Source organism: Polyodon spathula, chromosome 16 (genome assembly GCF_017654505.1).
Source record: "Polyodon spathula isolate WHYD16114869_AA chromosome 16, ASM1765450v1, whole genome shotgun sequence".
Taxonomy (NCBI): Eukaryota; Metazoa; Chordata; class Actinopteri; order Acipenseriformes; family Polyodontidae; genus Polyodon; species Polyodon spathula.
Genome location: NC_054549.1, coordinates 38,557,598 through 38,578,826, shown reverse-complemented (window position 1 = coordinate 38,578,826; position 21,229 = coordinate 38,557,598). Strand labels below are relative to the sequence as shown.

At 49.6% G+C, this 21,229-nt stretch overlaps 1 protein-coding gene across 4 annotated transcripts; it reads right to left on the bottom strand.

Annotated features, from left to right (window-relative positions):
* Positions 1-2,495: 2,495 nt before the first annotated feature.
* On the bottom strand, positions 2,496-20,882 carry LOC121328246 (cell death activator CIDE-3-like). 4 transcript variants are annotated; one of them, XM_041272811.1, is made up of 6 exons: positions 20,836-20,882; positions 11,029-11,112; positions 9,733-9,874; positions 8,989-9,138; positions 6,268-6,455; positions 2,496-4,399 (listed from the first exon to the last, which is right to left on the bottom strand). In XM_041272811.1, the coding sequence occupies exons 1-6, from the start codon at positions 20,856-20,858 to the stop codon at positions 4,225-4,227; spliced, it is 762 nt and encodes a 253-aa protein (XP_041128745.1). In that variant the 5' UTR covers positions 20,859-20,882; the 3' UTR covers positions 2,496-4,224. The 4 variants fall into 4 exon arrangements, with proteins under 4 accessions (XP_041128745.1, XP_041128748.1, XP_041128747.1 ...); XM_041272814.1 differs by lacking the exon at positions 20,836-20,882 and adding an exon at positions 19,167-19,250; XM_041272813.1 differs by lacking the exon at positions 20,836-20,882 and adding an exon at positions 18,834-18,984.
* Between the last annotated feature and the right edge of the window lie 347 nt (positions 20,883-21,229).

The window sequence follows — 21,229 nt, the reverse complement described above, 5'->3', positions numbered from 1 at the left end:
TTACATCTCGGAGCTGGCGTGTTACAGCAGGACACAGTGCCAGTTACCCAGTCCTGACTGTGCTATTACATCTCGGAGCTGGCCTGTCACAGCAGGACACAGTGCCAGTTACCCACCCTGACTGTGCTATTGCATCTTGGAGCTGGCGTGTTACAGCAGGACACAGTGCCAGTTACCCAGTCGTGACTGTGCTATTACATCTCGGAGCTGGCGTGTTACAGCAGGACACTCTGCCAGTTACCCAGTCGTGACTGTGCTATTGCATCTTGGAGCTGGCGTGTTACAGCAGGACACAGTGCCAGTTACCCAGTCGTGACTGTGCTATTGCATCTCAGAGCTGGCGTGTTACAGCAGGACACAGTGCCAGTTACCCAGTCGTGACTGTGCTATTACATCTCGGAGCTGGCGTGTTACAGCAGGACACTCTGCCAGTTACCCAGTCGTGACTGTGCTATTGCATCTTGGAGCTGGCGTGTTACAGCAGGACACAGTGCCAGTTACCCAGTCCTGACTGTGCTATTACATCTCGGAGCTGGCGTGTCACAGCAGGACACAGTGCCAGTTACCCAGTCGTGACTGTGCTATTACATCTTGGAGCTGGCGTGTTACAGCAGGACACAGTGCCAGTTACCCTGTCCTGACTGTGCTATTACATCTCGGAGCTGGCGTGTTACAGCAGGACACTCTGCCAGTTACCCAGTCCTGACTGTGCTGTTGCATCTCAGAGCTGGCGTGTTACAGCAGGACACAGTGCCAGTTACCCAGTCGTGACTGTGCTATTACATCTCGGAGCTGGCGTGTTACAGCAGGACACTCTGCCAGTTACCCAGTCGTGACTGTGCTATTACATCTCAGAGCTGGCGTGTTACAGCAGGACACAGTGCCAGTTACCCAGTCCTGACTGTGCTATTACATCTCGGAGCTGGCGTGTTACAGCAGGACACAGTGCCAGTTACCCAGTCCTGACTGTGCTATTGCATCTCGGAGCTGGCGTGTTACAGCAGGACACAGTGCCAGTTACCCAGTCCTGACTGTGCTATTACATCTCGGAGCTGGCGTGTTACAGCAGGACACAGTGCCAGTTACCCAGTCCTGACTGTGCTATTACATCTCGGAGCTGGCGTGTTACAGCAGGACACACTGCCAGTTACCCAGTCCTGACTGTGCTGTTACATCTCGGAGCTGGCGTGTTACAGCAGGACACAGTGCCAGTTACCCAGTCCTGACTGTGCTATTACATCTCGGAGCTGGCGTGTTACAGCAGGACACAGTGCCAGTTACCCAGTCCTGACTGTGCTATTACATCTCGGAGCTGGCCTGTCACAGCAGGACACAGTGCCAGTTACCCAGTCGTGACTGTGCTATTACATCTCGGAGCTGGCGTGTTACAGCAGGACACAGTGCCAGTTACCCAGTCCTGACTGTGCTATTACATCTCGGAGCTGGCCTGTCACAGCAGGACACAGTGCCAGTTACCCAGTCCTGACTGTGCTATTACATCTCGGAGCTGGCGTGTTACAGCAGGACACAGTGCCAGTTACCCTGTCCTGACTGTGCTATTACATCTCGGAGCTGGCTACAGCAGGACACAGTGCCAGTTACCCAGTCCTGACTGTGCTATTACATCTCGGAGCTGGCCTGTCACAGCAGGACACAGTGCCAGTTACCCTGCATCTGTTGCTTCTCAGAGCTGGCGTGTTACAGCAGGACACAGTGCCAGTTACCCAGTCCTGACTGTGCTATTACATCTCGGAGCTGGCGTGTTACAGCAGGACACAGTGCCAGTTACCCAGTCGTGACTGTGCTATTACATCTCGGAGCTGGCGTGTTACAGCAGGACACAGTGCCAGTTACCCAGTCGTGACTGTGCTATTACATCTCGGAGCTGGCGTGTCACAGCAGGACACAGTGCCAGTTACCCAGTCGTGACTGTGCTATTACATCTCGGAGCTGGCCTGTCACAGCAGGACACAGTGCCAGTTACCCAGTCGTGACTGTGCTATTACATCTCGGAGCTGGCGTGTTACAGCAGGACACAGTGCCAGTTACCCAGTCGTGACTGTGCTATTACATCTCGGAGCTGGCCTGTCACAGCAGGACACAGTGCCAGTTACCCTGTCGTGACTGTGCTATTACATCTCGGAGATGGCGTGTTACAGCAGGACACAGTGCCAGTTACCCAGTCGTGACTGTGCTGTTGCATCTCGGAGCTGGCCTGTCACAGCAGGACACAGTGCCAGTTACCCAGTCCTGACTGTGCTATTACATCTCGGAGCTGGCCTGTCACAGCAGGACACAGTGCCAGTTACCCTGTCGTGACTGTGCTATTACATGGCTAGATAAGCACAGTGGTCCCGTGATTTCCTCTGTCCAGCAAGGAAAGCACGGAGCGGGACTTTAATACTGACAAACCAGCAGAGCAGGACAGAAACCATACAATACAGAACGAAACAGTGCAGAAAAAACAAACACAGCTTTTATTGAACTTTTATTATCAGAATTATTATCATATACAAATCATTTTATTGCACAATTCTATTAAATATACAGCTTCAGCCCTGTATTCATAGACTTAACACACTCCATGTAACAAACCAGCCCGAGACCTGAAACACTCCTTATAGAAGAGTTGGCCAACAGAAAGTTGCACTGAATGGTCAGCTTTCCAACGCGTTTATCATCGATTACATGGCTGGTTTTTATAAATATGCTTTACTTCACCTCTCTATACTTTATTACACTTTGCCCTTCCACCCCCCCACACAGAGTCTTGCATGAATGTCCTTCAATTTTTTTCTCCCCACAGCAGCAGTCGGACACAGAGATCCCCCTTGACCCCCCGATCCTACATAATATGCATTCAAATCCTTTAATTGAAACGTTTGAAAGAAAAATGTAACGTTGAAATATCCATATGCCAGCTTCTTAGAACTAATCACTTTTAAAATCTTCACATGTATCTTCCACCCTCTCCCTCACAACTACAAGAAACGACTATCAAAAGAAAAAGAAACAAAAATAAATAAACAGGAGTTCTGTATTCTACAAGCAGGTGGTAAGTAAATACGCATTCCCTCTCAGTAGAGCACAGCAGAGCATTCATACAGTAGAGCACAGTAACTAGCGTTATGAAGATGGCCCGTCTTGGTGTTTGCACACAGCGTTCAGCGTCATGCTTACGTACACAGCATCATGACTCGATACGAGAAGGAACCGGGTCGGCAGCGGGGTTAGCGTGCCACACCAGGCACAGCCAGCCACTGGCAGCCCGTCACAAATGATCAATGTCATTTCACTGCGGAGATAAAGTATTCTGGGATATTGGAGTTTATTCTGAATTCCTCACTTCCGGAGCAGAGGAGACACATCTCTGTTCAGATCTGCGTTTCACACACCTTCAAGTATTCTGTGGTGCTGTAGAGATATACAAACAGTGCTACTAAAGTGAATCAATCCATTCAAATGTGTGACAGTGCAGAGACCAGGCTTCATCAGTGCTCACTGAGTGTGCATTGTGCAACGCCCCAGTCGTTAAACACATTAAAACAAAGACAGCAACACTGAGGAGGGGAGTCTCTGAAACGAACACCAAGCCAGGTGAGAAATCGTGGCTCAGAAAACGAAGTGAAACGACAGCGTGGCCAAACAGAGGCGTGCGGCGTGGCCAAACAGAGGCGCGCGGCGTGGCCAAACAGAGGCGTGCGGCGTGGCCAAACAGAGGCGCGCGGCGTGGCCAAACAGAGGCGCGCGGCGTGGTTAAAAGCCCACAGTAAACCCAAAGGAGGATGGAACGTGAATGCAAAACAAAAAATTATTACAGCCCCGTGCAGCACAGGCAGCCGGTAGGGTAGAAAAACACCTAGTTCTTGGATTTCCTGCTGAATAAAACTTGTGCAGGAGGGCGGCTATCAAAATCTAAACAAACACTGGATTATTCTTTTAAATTTCAAATACACTGAAAAACAATAGCGATAATTCACACCGCATTACAGTAAAAAGATCCACTTATAAATTCTGTTATACGAGAACAGCACGCAATACACAGACACTACAAGAGTCAAAACTCAAAGCAGGTCAGATTGATAAAGCATGGCTTGGGAGCCAGCATGTCTGTAAATCAGCTCCCCTTTCCAAATGTCCCAAATACTCCAGCACAGTCCATGATGTGAAGAATGCTGTGTAACTCAGCCCTCAGTGTGGTCCCGCCCCCTCCCCATTGTGAAGTCACACCACTGTCTTTCCCCATAGGATGCTCTGCAGCTGCGTGGGCTGGGTCAGCTGCTCTTTCCGCTCCGCCCCCTGCTCCTCCTCGTCCAATAGCTGCTGCATGTAGCAGGATGTGCCCAATAGGACGTGGCCTGTGGCCTGCATGGAGAAGAGGGTCCAGCGCAGGGCCTCCCTGAAACAAACAAACAAACAATAAATCACAAGACAAACGTCTTGGTCTCTCGGTACCTTCGATGATGAAAGAGAGATCCCACTCACGCGCTTCTATCACTGCTCCCCTCGATATTTCAAGCACAAGTTTAAGTCACTTCACAAATTCACTGTTTACGGTATTTCAGGGATGGACAGAAGACTCCCATTGCACAGCAGTGTGATCCATTCCTGGTTTTACTGTGAGTTTAAGAAGACGTTTATTCCTCTCTCTGTGTCTCTAGCTCTGATATTCACTCACATGGTTATTCCTCTCTATGTGTCTCTAGCTCTGATATTCACTCACATGGTTATTCCTCTCTCTGTGTCTCTAGCTCTGATATTCACTCACATGGTTATTCCTCTCTCTCTGTGTCTCTAGCTCTGATATTCACTCACATGGTTATTCCTCTCTCTGTGTGTCTCTAGCTCTGATATTCACTCACATGGTTATGATATTCACTCACATGGTTATTCCTCTCTCTGTGTGTCTCTAGCTCTGATATTCACTCACATGGTTATTCCTCTCTCTGTGTGTCTCTAGCTCTGATATTCACTCACATGGTTATTCCTCTCTCTGTGTGTCTCTAGCTCTGATATTCTCTCACATGGTTATTCCTCTCTCTGTGTGTCTCTAGCTCTGATATTCTCTCACATGGTTATTCCTCTCTCTGTGTGTCTCTAGCTCTGATATTCTCTCACATGGTTATTCCTCTCTCTGTGTGTCTCTAGCTCTGATATTCTCTCACATGGTTATTCCTCTCTCTGTGTGTCTCTAGCTCTGATATTCACTCACATGGTTATTCCTCTCTCTGTGTGTCTCTAGCTCTGATATTCACTCACATGGTTATTCCTCTCTCTCTGTGTCTCTAGCTCTGATATTCACTCACATGGTTATTCCTCTCTCTCTGTGTCTCTAGCTCTGATATTCACTCACATGGTTATTCCTCTCTCTGTGTGTCTCTAGCTCTGATATTCACTCACATGGTTATTCCTCTCTCTGTGTGTCTCTAGCTCTGATATTCACTCACATGGTTATTCCTCTCTCTGTGTGTCTCTAGCTCTGATATTCTCTCACATGGTTATTCCTCTCTCTGTGTGTCTCTAGCTCTGATATTCACTCACATGGTTATTCCTCTCTCTGTGTGTCTCTAGCTCTGATATTCACTCACATGGTTATTCCTCTCTCTGTGTGTCTCTAGCTCTGATATTCACTCACATGGTTATTCCTCTCTCTCTGTGTCTCTAGCTCTGATATTCACTCACATGGTTATTCCTCTCTCTGTGTGTCTCTAGCTCTGATATTCACTCACATGGTTATTCCTCTCTCTGTGTCTCTAGCTCTGATATTCACTCACATGGTTATTCCTCTCTCTGTGTGTCTCTAGCTCTGATATTCACTCACATGGTTATTCCTCTCTCTGTGTGTCTCTAGCTCTGATATTCACTCACATGGTTATTCCTCTCTCTGTGTGTCTCTAGCTCTGATATTCACTCACATGGTTATTCCTCTCTCTCTGTGTCTCTAGCTCTGATATTCACTCACATGGTTATTCCTCTCTCTCTGTGTCTCTAGCTCTGATATTCACTCACATGGTTATTCCTCTCTCTGTGTCTCTAGCTCTGATATTCACTCACATGGTTATTCCTCTCTGTGTGTCTCTAGCTCTGATATTCACTCACATGGTTATTCCTCTCTGTGTCTCTAGCTCTGATATTCACTCACATGGTTATTCCTCTCTCTGTGTCTCTAGCTCTGATATTCACTCACATGGTTATTCCTCTCTCTCTGTGTCTCTAGCGCTGATATTCACTCACATGGTTATTCCTCTCTCTGATATTCACACTCACTTCATCATCTTCTTGGCCCCGTAGCAGCGCAGGTCATATGACACGGTGTACATGCCGTACAGGGTGGCCTTCACGTTCAGGCAGCCAATTAAATCGCGGGGGTTCGACTTGTAGAAGTCAAAGGTGATCCTGGCGACATCCTTCCTGTGGCGAGGCCTGTCCGTGAGGTGCAAGTGGTACTCTCCATTCTGAAAGACAGACAGACAGTGAGCATGTGGAGACTGTTAGGAATCTGTCACTGTGTAACGTGATGCACCTGACAGACTGACAGACAGACAGACAGACAGTGAGCATGCAGAGAATCAGAGGAAGCTGTCACTGTGTATCGTGATGCACCTGACAGACTGACAGACAGACAGACAGACAGTGAGCATGTGAGAGAGACAGACAGACAGACAGACAGTGACATGACACTCAGAGGAAGCTGTCACTGTGTATCGTGATGCACCTGACAGACTGACAGACTGACAGACAGACAGTGAGCATGTGGAGACTCAAAGGAAGCTGTCACTGTGTATCGTGATGCACCTGACAGACTGACAGACAGACAGACAGACAGTGAGCATGTGGAGACTCAAAGGAAGCTGTCACTGTGTATCGTGATGCACCTGACAGACTGACAGACAGACAGACAGACAGACAGTGAGCATGTGGAGACTCAGAGGAAGCTGTCACTGTGTATCGTGATGCACCTGACAGACTGACAGACAGACAGACAGACAGTGAGCATGTGGAGACTCAGAGGAAGCTGTCACTGTGTATCGTGATGTATCTGACAGACAGACAGACAGACAGTGAGCATGTGGAGACTCAGAGGAAGCTGTCACTGTGTATCGTGATGCACCTGACAGACTGACAGACAGACAGACAGACAGACAGTGAGCATGTGGAGACTCAAAGGAAGCTGTCACTGTGTATCGTGATGTATCTGACAGACTGACAGACAGACAGACAGACAGTGAGCATGCAGAGACTCAGAGGAAGCTGTCACTGTGTATCGTGATGCACCTGACAGACTGACAGACAGACAGACAGACAGTGAGCATGTGGAGACTCAGAGGAAGCTGTCACTGTGTATCGTGATGCACCTGTGTATCTGACTGACAGACAGACAGACAGACAGTGAGCATGTGGAGACTCAAAGGAAGCTGTCACTGTGTATCATGATGTACCTGACAGACAGACAGACAGACAGACAGACAGTGAGCATGCAGAGACTCAGAGGAAGCTGTCACTGTGTATCGTGATGATGTATCTGACACTGTGTATCCTGATGCACCTGACAGACAGACAGACAGTGAGCATGCAGAGACTCAGAGGAAGCTGTCACTGTGTATCGTGATGCACCTGACAGACTGACAGACAGACAGACAGACAGTGAGCATGTGGAGACTCAGACTGACACTGACAGACAGACAGTGCATGACAGACAGACGTCACTCTGCTACGTCTCTGAGTCTACCTTCGTGTATCGTGATGCACCTGACAGACTGACAGACAGACAGACAGACAGTGAGCATGTGGAGACTCAGAGGAACTGTGTATCGTGATGTGACAGACAGACAGACAGACAGTGACTGCAGAGACTCAGAGGAAGCTGTCACTGTGATGATGCACCTGACACTGACAGACAGACAGACAGACAGTGAGCATGTGGAGACTCAGAGGAAGCTGTCACTGTGTATCGTGATGCACCTGACAGACTGACAGACAGACAGACAGACAGTGAGCATGTGGAGAAAGGAAGCTGTCACTGTGTATCATGATGTATCTGACAGACAGACAGACAGACAGACAGCTGTCACTGTGTACAGTGTGAGCATGCAGAGACTCAGAGGAAGCTGTCACTGTGTATCGTGATGCACCTGACAGACTGACAGACAGACAGACAGACAGACAGTGAGCATGCAGAGACTCAGAGGAAGCTGTCACTGTGTATCGTGATGCACCTGACAGACTGACAGACAGACAGACAGACAGTGTGTCTCACTCGACACCTCTGAGTTGTCCCTTCGACAGTGACACATAGTACTACGTGGACTGTCTGACTGTCTGTCTGTCTGTCGTCTGTCACTCGTGTATACCTCTGAGTCTCCTTCGACAGTGACACATAGCACTACGTGGACTGTCTGACTGTCTGTCTGTCTACTGTCCTGTGTCACCTCTACACCTCTGAGACTGACAGTGACACTTCGACAGGAGTGACACATAGGACTACATCGTGATGACAGACTCCTGACAGACAGACAGACAGACAGTGAGCATGTGGAGACTCAGAGGAAGCTGTCACTGTGTATCCTGATGACACAGACAGACTGACAGACTGACAGACATGAGACAGACAGACAGACAGTGAGCATGTAGAGACTCAGAGGAAGCTGTCACTGTGTATCGTGATGCACCTGACAGACTGACAGACAGACAGACAGTGAGCATGTGGAGACTCAGAGGAAGCTGTCACTGTGTATCGTATCTGACAGACAGACAGACAGACAGACAGAGTACAGATATACCTGCCAGTCTGATGGGCTCCTTTCATAAGCTGTGTGTGTCCAGTACACCAAGTCTCTCTTATGGTATAAGAGCATCTTATGAGTATTGGACATACCAAAGTATTACACATGTTATAAAAAAAAAAAAAAAAAAAAAAAAAAAAAAGAGTACACAATACATTGTTAATGTCATGATTCATGTCTTTAAAATGTGTCTCTGTGTCCTTACCTCACTGGGGGTCCATTCCTGTCCCTTGTCCAGCGCCATGAGGACAGTGTTGTCATCCAGGGTCTGGAAGAACTCCTCTGTGTCCACCATCGTCCCGTCCTCCTCCAGGACCAGAGAGCAGACACTGGAGACATGCAGGGCATCCGGGAGCTGTGGAGGCAGGAGCAACGACATCAACCTCTCTCCTTCTCCCTCTATCCCTCTCCATCCCTCTATCCCTCTCTTTCCCTCTCTCCTTCCCCCTCTATCCCTCTCCATCTCTCCTTCCCTCTATCCCTCTTTCCCTATCTCCTTCTCCCTCTATCCCTCTCCATCCCTCTATCCCTCTCTTTCCCTCTCTCCTTCCCCCTCTATCCCTCTCCATCTCTCCTTCCCTCTATCCCTCTTTCCCTATCTCCTTCCCCCTCTATCCCTCTTTCCCTCTCTCCTTCCCCCTCTATCCCTCTTTCCCTCTCTCCTTCCCCCATCCCTCTCTTTCCCTCTCTCTTTCCCTCTCTACATCTCTCCTCCCCTCTTTCTCTCCATCTCTCCTTCCCTCTCTCTATCCCTCTCTCCATCTCTCCTCCCCTCTTTATCCCTCTCTTTCCCTCTCTCCCTCTCTCCTCACCTCCCAGAAACAAATAGCACTCACTGGAGACATGCGGAGGTCCGGGAGTTGGAGAGGTACCATATCAACCTCTCTCCATCTCTTCTTCCCTCTATCCACTCCTTCCCTCTCTAACCCTCTCTCCTTCCCTCTCTCACCTTGTTCAGAAGGTCCCTCAGCCCGTCAGCCATGATGCCCTTCTTGACACTGCGGTTGAAGTTTGCGACCCGGAAGGGTTTGGGTCGGGTGGCAGGGCCTGCGAGCAGCTGCTGGGTCATGGAGGCGCTAGCGGAGACGCACCTGGGGGGAGGGGGGGAGGAGTCAGTAAAATCCTCCTCACACGGGACACTCAGCGAGCGAGTAGAACACACGGCAGAGTACACTGATATGAACGGGAACAGTCACACTGGCTGCACTGCGAACACACTGGAGAGTGCACTGAGAGCACCTGTGAATAACCGCTAGGTCACGACAACGCGAGCGAGCCACAGCGAATCAATGAATAAACGGGTCCTCTGTGAAGAGCTTCATCAGCAAGTGCTGCTAATCAGCGGTGTCGCTCAGCTGCGCTTGATTCACCGCTCTGTTACTGGGGGTTATGGAACGGCTGACCTCCACTGAAAACTGCAGGAGAGCAGAGTCAGGTTGTTGGATGTTTTGTGTGGGTTTCATAATACAGGGACACAATGCAGGCTGCAGGTACCCTGCATAGAGACCTCTTATCTGCACAGGAATGTCAGCAAACACCAAGGTCCTCGTGGAGAGATCCACGCTGGCATGGCTGATAAGAGGGGAGGAGCATAAACACTGACATGCAGACACACTGACACACACAGACACTCGGAGGTACAGCCAGCAAGCTAAACTATAGCACCACTGAAACACTCCTCTACCGGAAAATATTCAATAAAAACAAACTCCTCCAGAACATGGAAAAAATAACAGAATAATGGCTTTCCTCTGTCTGGCTGAATTCATTTGCTGTGAAATCAGCAAAACAGACACGCTTCCCTCGTGTCAGTAAATCAACTGACGAGAGCAAATTCCTGGAAACACGTCATGAAACACAATTCGAGATTACACCCACTTCGGTCTAACAACTCCTTCTATAAGAAAAGATTGAGGGGGTGGCTTACAGACTCCTTAACGTCTTCGTTTTCGGAATTCGAGAATCGGATTTGCAAATACTAAAAAGAAACTTAAGAAGTGATGCCAACCCTTTCAGCGCGAAGTCTCCCTCATTGTATTAGAAATGCTCGAAATAAAAGCAGACACATCGGACACAGTGCACAGCGATGGAAACACTTTGTGGTGAAATGCATCAATATGTAAACGTGCTGAATGTGGTTCTTATTATCTGTACGTAATAAGAAAAGGTTTCAGAACAATCACATTTAAAAATAAATCAAACAGACAAGAAGTGACAGAAGCAGGTGTAGATGTTACTGACTTACTTGGAGAGGGACTTGGGGGAGAACAAGCTGAGAGACTTCATTGCGTAATCCATAATCAGCAACACTTCACTGCAGCCAACCTGCCTGGAAGAGAACACAACACACTCATCAGAGCCCTGAGCCACACCCTGGAACACACCACACACAGAGCCCTGAGCCACACCCTGGAACACAACACACACAGAGCCCTGAGCCACACCCTGGAACACAACACACACAGAGCCCTGAGCCACACCCTGGAACACACCACACTCACAGAGCCCTGAGCCACACCCTGGAACACAACACACACAGAGCCCTGAGCCACACCCTGGAACACACACACACACAGAGCCCTGAGCCACACCCTGGAACACAACACACACAGAGCCCTGAGCCACACCCTGGAACACAACACACACAGAGCCCTGAGCCACACCCTGGAACACAACACACACAGAGCCCTGAGCCACACCCTGGAACACACCACACACAGAGCCCTGAGCCACACCCTGGAACACACCACACTCATCAGAGCCCTGAGCCACACCCTGGAACACAACACACACAGAGCCCTGAGCCACACCCTGGAACACAACACACACAGAGCCCTGAGCCACACCCTGGAACACAACACACACATCAGAGCCCTGAGCCACACCCTGGAACACAACACACACAGAGCCCTGAGCCACACCCTGGAACACAACACACACAGAGCCCTGAGCCACACCCTGGAACACACACACACACACTGGAACACAACACACACAGAGCCCTGAGCCACACCCTGGAACACAACACACACAGAGCCCTGAGCCACACCCTGGAACACAACACACACAGAGCCCTGAGCCACACCCTGGAACACAACACACACAGAGCCCTGAGCCACACCCTGGAACACAACACACACAGAGCCCTGAGCCACACCCTGGAACACAACACACACAGAGCCCTGAGCCACACCCTGGAACACAACACACACAGAGCCCTGAGCCACACCCTGGAACACACACACACACAGAGCCCTGAGCCACACCCTGGAACACAACACACACAGAGCCCTGAGCCACACCCTGGAACACAACACACACAGAGCCCTGAGCCACACCCTGGAACACAACACACACAGAGCCCTGAGCCACACCCTGGAACACAACACACACAGAGCCCTGAGCCACACCCTGGAACACAACACACACACAGAGCCCTGAGCCACACCCTGGAACACAACACACACAGAGCCCTGAGCCACACCCTGGAACACAACACACACAGAGCCCTGAGCCACACCCTGGAACACAACACACACAGAGCCCTGAGCCACACCCTGGAACACAACACACACAGAGCCCTGAGCCACACCCAGGAACACAACACACACAGAGCCCTGAGCCACACCCTGGAACACAACACACACAGAGCCCTGAGCCACACCCTGGAACACAACACACACAGAGCCCTGAGCCACACCCTGGAACACAACACACACAGAGCCCTGAGCCACACCCTGGAACACAACACACACAGAGCCCTGAGCCACACCCTGGAACACAACACACACAGAGCCCTGAGCCACACCCTGGAACACAACACACACAGAGCCCTGAGCCACACCCTGGAACACAACACACACAGAGCCCTGAGCCACACCCAGGAACACAACACACACAGAGCCCTGAGCCACACCCTGGAACACAACACACACAGAGCCCTGAGCCACACCCTGGAACACAACACACACAGAGCCCTGAGCCACACCCTGGAACACAACACACACAGAGCCCTGAGCCACACCCTGGAACACAACACACACAGAGCCCTGAGCCACACCCTGGAACACAACACACACAGAGCCCTGAGCCACACCCTGGAACACAACACACACACAGAGCCCTGAGCCTCACCCTGGAACACAACACACTCAGAGCCCTGAGCCACACCCTGGAACACAACACACACAGAGCCCTGAGCCTCACCCTGGAACACACCACACACAGAGCCCTGAGCCACACCCTGGAACACAACACACACATCAGAGCCCTGAGCCTCACCCTGGAACACAACACACTCAGAGCACTGAGCCACAACCTGGAACACAACATCACAATACAATACTCTGTGAATTTCACTGTGCTTTTACGTCACAATTTGGAAAAAACACACACACACACACACACACACACACACCACCCACACACACACACACACACACACACACACACACACACACACACACACATACCTAGTCATCCCTCTGTCCCTCACAGTCAAACGCCATCACGAAGTTCTAGTCGATCAGAGTCACACACACACACACACACACACACACATACTGTCCGAGCTTCAATCATCATCAGCTAGTCTCAGACACACACACATACTGTCCGAGCTTCAAACATCAGCTAGTCTCAGACACACACACACACACACACACACACACTGTCCGAGCTTCAAACATCATCAGCTAGTCTCAGACACACACACACACACACTGTCCGAGCTTCAAACATCATCAGCTAGTCTCAGACACACACACACACACACACACACTGTCCGAGCTTCAAACATCATCAGCTAGTCTCAGACACACACACACACACACTGTCCGAGCTTCAAACATCATCAGCTAGTCTCAGACACACACACACACACACACACTGTCCGAGCTTCAAACATCATCAGCTAGTCTCAGACACACACACACACATACTGTCCGAGCTTCAAACATCATCAGCTAGTCTCAGACACACACACACACACACACACACACTGTCCGAGCTTCAAACATCATCAGCTAGTCTCAGACACACACACACACACACACACACACACTGTCCGAGCTTCAAACATCATCAGCTAGTCTCAGACACACACACACACATACTGTCCGAGCTTCAAACATCATCAGCTAGTCTCAGACACACACACACACACACACACACTGTCCGAGCTTCAAACATCATCAGCTAGTGTCAGACGCACACACACACACACACACACACACACTGTCCGAGCTTCAAACATCATCAGCTAGTCTCAGACACACACGCACTGTCCGAGCTTCAAACATCATCAGCTAGTCTCTCTCTCTCTCACACACAGTCTGAGCTACACACAGTGGAGACAGGATTTATGTTAATATGCACCGTTTCCCCGACTCTTCTTGTATAATAGTGTCTTCTCATTTTCTCACTAGAAGACACACTCCTACAACAAAGTATATATTAACACACCCTCAACAATCCAGCTGAACACTTTGTCAAAGAAACCACTCTGTTTCCACCTTGCTGCCAGTTCGAACATGTAATTCTGCTCATAATTTTGTACAGAACATTACAGTTTTTAAATTGAGTAAAACCAGTTTCCTCTCTAAATCTTTCCTGGTCTGCAGTAAGAAGTCTTGTCATTCCAATACTGCCCCTCAGAAAGTTCTACACAGCTTTAGACATTATTCAGTTCACACTAATTTGGCTTTGCTGTGCATTCAGTACTTACTTCTGCCTCAGTGTAACCCTGCTTGACTCTGTACTGCACTGACGCTGCTGCAGTCACGAGTGGAAAGGTTCTCAGCTCACTGCTCCTCGAATGCTGGCTGTGCCAGAGTGCTGGAGGCTGTATTCTGTCTCAGTGTAACCCTGCTCGACTCTGTACTGCACTGACGCTGCTGCAGTCACGAGTGGAAAGGTTCTCAGCTCACTGCTCCTCGAATGCTGGCTGTGCCAGAGTGCTGGAGGCTGTATTCTGTCTCAGTGTAACCCTGCTCGACTCTGTACTGCACTGACGCTGCTGCAGTCACGAGTGGAAAGGTTCTCAGCTCACTGCTCCTCGAATGCTGGCTGTGCCGGAGTGCTGGAGGCTGTATTCTGTCTCAGTGTAACCCTGCTCGACTCTGTACTGCACTGACGCTGCTGCAGTCACGAGTGGAAAGGTTCTCAGCTCACTGCTCCTCGAATGCTGGCTGTGCCGGAGTGCTGGAGGCTGTATTCTGTCTCAGTGTAACCCTGCTTGACTCTGTACTGCACTGACGCTGCTGCAGTCACGAGTGGAAAGGTTCTCAGCTCACTGCTCCTCGAATGCTGGCTGTGCCAGAGTGCTGAAGGCTGTTTTCTGTCTCAGTGTAACCCTGCTCGACTCTGTACTGCACTGACGCTGCTGCAGTCACGAGTGGAAAGGTTCTCAGCTCACTGCTCCTCGAATGCTGGCTGTGCCAGAGTGCTGAAGGCTGTTTTCTGTCTCAGCCTAGCTGCGCACTGACTTTTCACAACGACTTCACTGCAGGGTCAGAGTGTGTCTTGTTGAGTAACACCCAGCCTCTCTGTTCTGTACTCCAGATTGTGAAAGACAGGCTTAAATCAGCTGGCTCCACCCTGACCTTTACACATGCCAGTCACATGAGCCTCATATAGATCACCTTTCACCTACATCCAGAAATCAATCAATATACACATACACACTGTGCTCCCCTCTGCCTTTCCTGTGGATATACTACTCATTTACCACAGTTCACAGGATTTTAAATATGGTCAGAGTGTGTCTTGTTGAGTAACAACCAACGTACTGATCGAATATTGGACAGTGGGTTGGTTTACAATAACCAATGCATGAAGAACACTATTATATAAATTTAAAATACACACTTTCTAAAAACCATCAACTGAAGCCATGTACATATTATCATATTTCCTAATACGATACGCATTGAGAAAACTGCAATGGTATTTAAAAACAGAACAAAACGCTGCAGGCTCTCAGATTAAACACCATGGTGATCAGTGCTGGATTGACTGAAGCACTGCCGCACTCCGAACCCTATCCACGCATATCGACTGAAGCACTGCCGCACTCCGAACCCTATCCACGCATATCGACTGAAGCACTGCCGCACTCCGAACCCTATTGCATATCGACTGAAGCACTGCCGCACTCCGAACCCTATCCACCATATCGACTGAAGCACTGCCGCACTCCGAACCCTATCCACGCATATCGACTGAAGCACTGCCGCACTCCGAACCCTATCCACGCATATCGACTGAAGCACTGCCGCACTCCGAACCCTATCCACTCATATCGACTGAAGCACTGCCGCACTCCGAACCCTATCCACGCATATCGACTGAAGCACTGCCGCACTCCGAACCCTATCCACGCATATCGACTGAAGCACTGCCGCACTCCGAACCCTATCCAGCATATCGACTGAAGCACTGCCGCACTCCGAACCCTATCCACGCATATCGACTGAAGCACTGCCGCACTCCGAACCCTATCCACGCATATCGACTGAAGCACTGCCGCACCCCGAACCCTATCCACGCATATCGACTGAAGCACTGCCGCACTCCGAACCCTATCCACGCATATCGACTGAAGCACTGCCGCACTCCGAACCCTATCCACGCATATCGACTGAAGCACTGCCGCACTCCGAACCCTATCCACGCATATCGACTGAAGCACTGCCGCACTCCGAACCCTATCCACGCATATCGACTGAAGCACTGCCGCACTCCGAACCCTATCCACACATATCGACCGAAGCACTGCCGCACTCCGAACCCTATCCACACATATCGACTGAAGCACTGCCGCACTCCGAACCCTATCCACGCATATCTCAGGAGTCACAGTGCAGGCCTCTCAGCGCGCTTGCATTTCTCACACAATCTCCAGCACCACGCATTCTACGATACTCAAAAGCAGCATCTCTCGGTGCAGAAGCAGTAATTCTAGGATGGCAAGAAGACTCCTCCTATTGCACAGCAGTTTCACTCATTCCAGGTTTCAATACAAGCCCAGGTGCAGTGAACAAGCTCAGAGGTGTGCCTTATTAAACTCATAGCAAGACCAGGATTGGATTAATATGCTCTGCAATGAGAGTCTTATTTCCACCCCGTACTCAGTCACTCAACACAGCTCACAACTCTTCCACCCCACTGTTTGCACATGGTGGGCAGAGGCACAGAAGAGTTTCAGTGTCTGGGAGTCTTAAAAGCACCACTATAGTAAAGCCAAATTACAAAGACTAATGCCCTGCTAAAGAAACACTGCCAACGAAGCCAAGTTAGTGAGTGTGCAGATTCCCTGAGCGTTTCTCCCAGAGCCAGTCAAGCAGAGGTCACCAGCAAGGCATGCAGCTCCCAGTGTCCAGCAGGCACTCCCCAGCCAGCTGCAAAGTGATGAAACTGGGATTGTAAAACTCTCAGCTCGGTTCCAGCCCGTGCAGATTGGCTGCAGTGAGTGGCGTGTTTGTAACTTTGCAGGGTGTTTTAAAGAGGCAGCACCTGGCAAGAGCGTTGTTTTGGTTACAGTTTAAAAACTGCCAACAATCAACAACAAAAAACCTCTTTATTAGCAGTCAGTAATACTCAGGTAACCCTGTGCTGGTCATGAAGGAATCTCCTCGGTGTATAATGCAGTCATGCCACAGCATCAGGGTTAGAAACTCACACCAGCCCTGGGCTTCTGAACTCCCCTTGTTCAGGTATATTACTGAAATAACCAGGCAGCTCACTTCAATACTAGACTTCATTGAGGGGAGTTCTGAACCCCAGGACTGGGTGCAGCAGGGCTCGTGTGAGTTTCTAACCCTGCTGTCTGAAGCAAAGTAATGCATAAACTAAAATCTCTGAATTATTCACCCGGACTATCATGCAAAGCTTTACCAAACAATTACAGCTTGCGATGCAGTGTCCTGCAAACTGCGGCCCTGATAAAGAAATCTAAGAAATGAGTCCATTTCACCGGGAGAAATAGCTGAGGACTGTTCACACGGGCTGCTTGAAGTCAGCATTCACTTATTTATTAACCAATACCTGGCCATTCTGGAACACTGACTTTCACAGAAAGAGACTGGAATCACATCAAAGTGACCTCGTACCAATGATTAGGACCGATGCAAACAAACACAGTGAACATGATTACAACTGCTGACTGGAGCTCCGCTCAAAACTGACAGCTACGCGACAGCTTCTTCATATGTGCTTCGGTTCTTACACTTCATTATTCTTTATATTATAGACAGACAGGCAGGCAGGCAGATAGATAGACAGATAGATAGATAGACAGAGTTATGAATGACAGACTGCAGTGGTCTCGTAACTGCAGGTGAATTATTTTAAGAGTGTGATTTTATATCATCAAGATTCAACTCTTTCTGGTTCAAACAACAAATACAGCAATTATTCACAATTTGATATTAACTGTTACATCAACAACTCAAGCTGTTACATTACAGCATCATAGGGACCTCACCGGGCCCTACAGTGAGCTGAGCCATAGTTAAAATAACCTTCAACTCTTTAAATTAATAGTGAGTGGATAGTAACGATTGATAAAATTAACAGTGAGTGGATAGTAACGATTGATTAAATTAACAGTGAGTGGATAGTAACGATTGATTAAATTAATAGCGACTGGATAGTAACGATTGATAACACACACTAATCGATTCTTTAAAGCAATAGTGAGTAGATAGTAACGATTGATAACACGTCTGGAGCTGGTCGGATAACACACTCATCGATTTTTTGGAACAATCGACTCCTGTAACTGTAACCAGTTCAATGCACAGCAACAATAGCCATTAGCAGATACTGGAAGACGAGCGTTTAACACGAACAGGTCAATTACAAACCATGAACAGCTCTGCTCCCTAAAAACAAACAAGCGCCACACAGACAGACACAGACTCACACACGCCTGCGCAATGCTTTGCGGTTAGCTGCTGCTACATTGTGCAAACACTCTTATACGAGCGCCAGCACTGCATTGTCACAAACCAGAAACACTGCAATAAAGGAAGGGAAACAATAACAAACCCCAAGTGGCTGGGGCAGGAAATCCACTGGCGGCAGCGTGTGTTTGAAATGGTATTAACATGGATCCCTCCTCTTCAGTGCTGCTGTATCCAGCATGGAAAGAGCAGCACTCACTCTATCGGCTCACAGGCACGGGTGCTGTGTGCAAACAATATCCAGCACAGTGCTGTGTGCAAACAATATACAGAACAAACAGTAACGCGCACAGACTCTCCAATTCACAAATCAGACGAACCGTGCACTTGAGCGAATCGCAGCACCTCAATTCGGGTACCTGAAAGCGTTACAGTGCGTAAGAGGTTACTCGACACCTGGGAACCCTTCTGTACTCACTCGCTGTGTGTGTGTTAATATTATTAGCTGCCCGGCTGTCGTCTCCGTGGTGAGCAAGCAGACTCGGGAAGGGGCTGCTGGGACACTGCGGGGATCAACAGCTGCTGTTCATTGCTGTCAATCACATGGAAACCGGACAGAGCCTAGACCGTGGGGGGTTAAAGTTCACCGTGGAGGTCAGGGCTCCGGGGCGTTTTGTAACAGGGTAATGTCGGTGTGAAGGACAATGCGATGCTAATAGTACAGGCATGCATCAGTGGCCGGGTATACAATGTTGAATTTTCAGAGTGACTGAACCAGCAGGGAACCTAGCGACTGCAGCCGAATGGGGGTTTCTTATTACCAGAACCAAATAAATCACTCTGGGACCCCACCGCTCATAAAGGGTTCCTATAGGAAAAACATATCGGAGTGTAGTAAAGTCTAGAAAGGTGTGGTAAAGCACATTAAAAAAACAACTAACACACAAAACCACAGTAAACGAAACTATGCTAACTGATACGTTCCTGTGTATTGATTGATTGGATTATTTATACAGTCGATGTTACAGAAGAAGAAAGAGTTTTTCGCTGACTGGAAAGCAGGGTGCTGTTCCTGGGAAACTATAACATTTTTGGATGGAACTATAGTATTTTTTATTTTTATATGGGTGTCTATGAAAGAAAACTCCCCTCTCCGCGCCGCAGAGCGCTCTAGCGGTATAGGAAAGAGAACCCCCCTCTCCGCGCCGCAGAGCGCTCTAGCGGTATAGGAAAGAGAACTCCCCTCTCCGCGCTGCAGAGCGCTCTAGCGGTATAGGAAAGAGAACTCCCCTCTCCGCGCCGCAGAGCGCTCTAGCGGTATAGGAAAGAGAACTCCCCTCTCCGCGCCGCAGAGCGCTCTAGCGGTATAGGAAAGAGAACCCCCCTCTCCACGCTGCAGAGCGCTCTAGCGGTATAGGAAAGAGAACTCCCCTCTCCGCGCTGCAGAGCGCTCTAGCAGTATAGGAAAGAGAACTCCACTCTCCACGCTGCAGAGCGCTCTAGCGGTATAGGAAAGAGAACTCCCCTCTCCTACGCTGCAGAGCGCTCTAGCGGTATAGGAAAGAGAACTCCACTCTCCACGCTGCAGAGCGCTCTAGCGGTATAGGAAAGAGAACTCCACTCTCCGCGCTGCAGAGCGCTCTAGCGGTATAGGAAAGAGAACTCCCCTCTCCGCGCCGCAGAGCGCTCTAGCGGTATAGGAAAGAGAACTCCCCTCTCCGCGCCGCAGAGCGCTCTAGCGGTATAGGAAAGAGAACGCCACTCTCCGCGCCGCAGAGCGCTCTAGCGGTATAGGAAAGAGAACGCCACTCTCCGCGCCGCAGAGCGCTCTAGCGGTATAGGAAAGAGAACGCCCCTCTCCGCGCCGCAGAGCGCTCTAGCGGTATAGGAAAGAGAACTCCACTCTCCGCGCCGCAGAGCGCTCTAGCGGTATAGGAAAGAGAACCCCCCTCTCCGCGCCGCAGAGCGCTCTAGCGGTATAGGAAAGAGAACTCCACTCTCAACACATGCACCTGACAGAGATCAAACACACACACACACTGACACATGAACAAACACCTGAGACAGAGGCAAGCAGAGATCAAGAACACACACACATTTACTGTTACAACTCTAGTGTGACACAAGGCTGTTTCCGCGGGTCTGACCTGTTGAGCAGCATGGTCTTCATTCTGGGCTCCAAACTTCACCAGGGCGGTGACAGCGCTCTAGCGGGATAGAGAGAGAGAGAGAGAGAGAGAGACTGCAGAGAGAGATAGAGAGATAGAGAGAAGAGAGAGAGAGGAGAGAGAGAGTGCGAGCACACAGTGTCACGTCACACACTCACACAGGCTGGTGTGTGGCTATGCAAACCCTACCCTGCGGTATAGGAAAAGAAACAAAGCGCATTTCTGCTTCCAGACCAATATCATCTGTCCTCTAACAGCGTTAGCAGGTAGTGTAAAGAGTCTGCAACCACGCACCTCTGCTCCGTTTTCGCTTGTAAGCAGTATGGAAAGCAGACTTGTCCCACAAAATATGATCTATACAGGGACATACAGC

Bases quoted from the DNA above. Each gene is read 5' to 3' on its own strand.
- LOC121328246 (XM_041272811.1), bottom strand. From the start codon at position 20,858: ATGAAGACCATGCTGCTCAACAG. The intron at 9,875-11,028 runs GTAAGTCAGTAA...CCCTCCCCCCAG, and splicing joins TCCCCCAAGTCCCTCTCCAA to GTGCGTCTCCGCTAGCGCCT. The intron at 6,456-8,988 runs GTAAGGACACAG...TCTGTCTTTCAG, and splicing joins AGGAATGGACCCCCAGTGAG to AATGGAGAGTACCACTTGCA.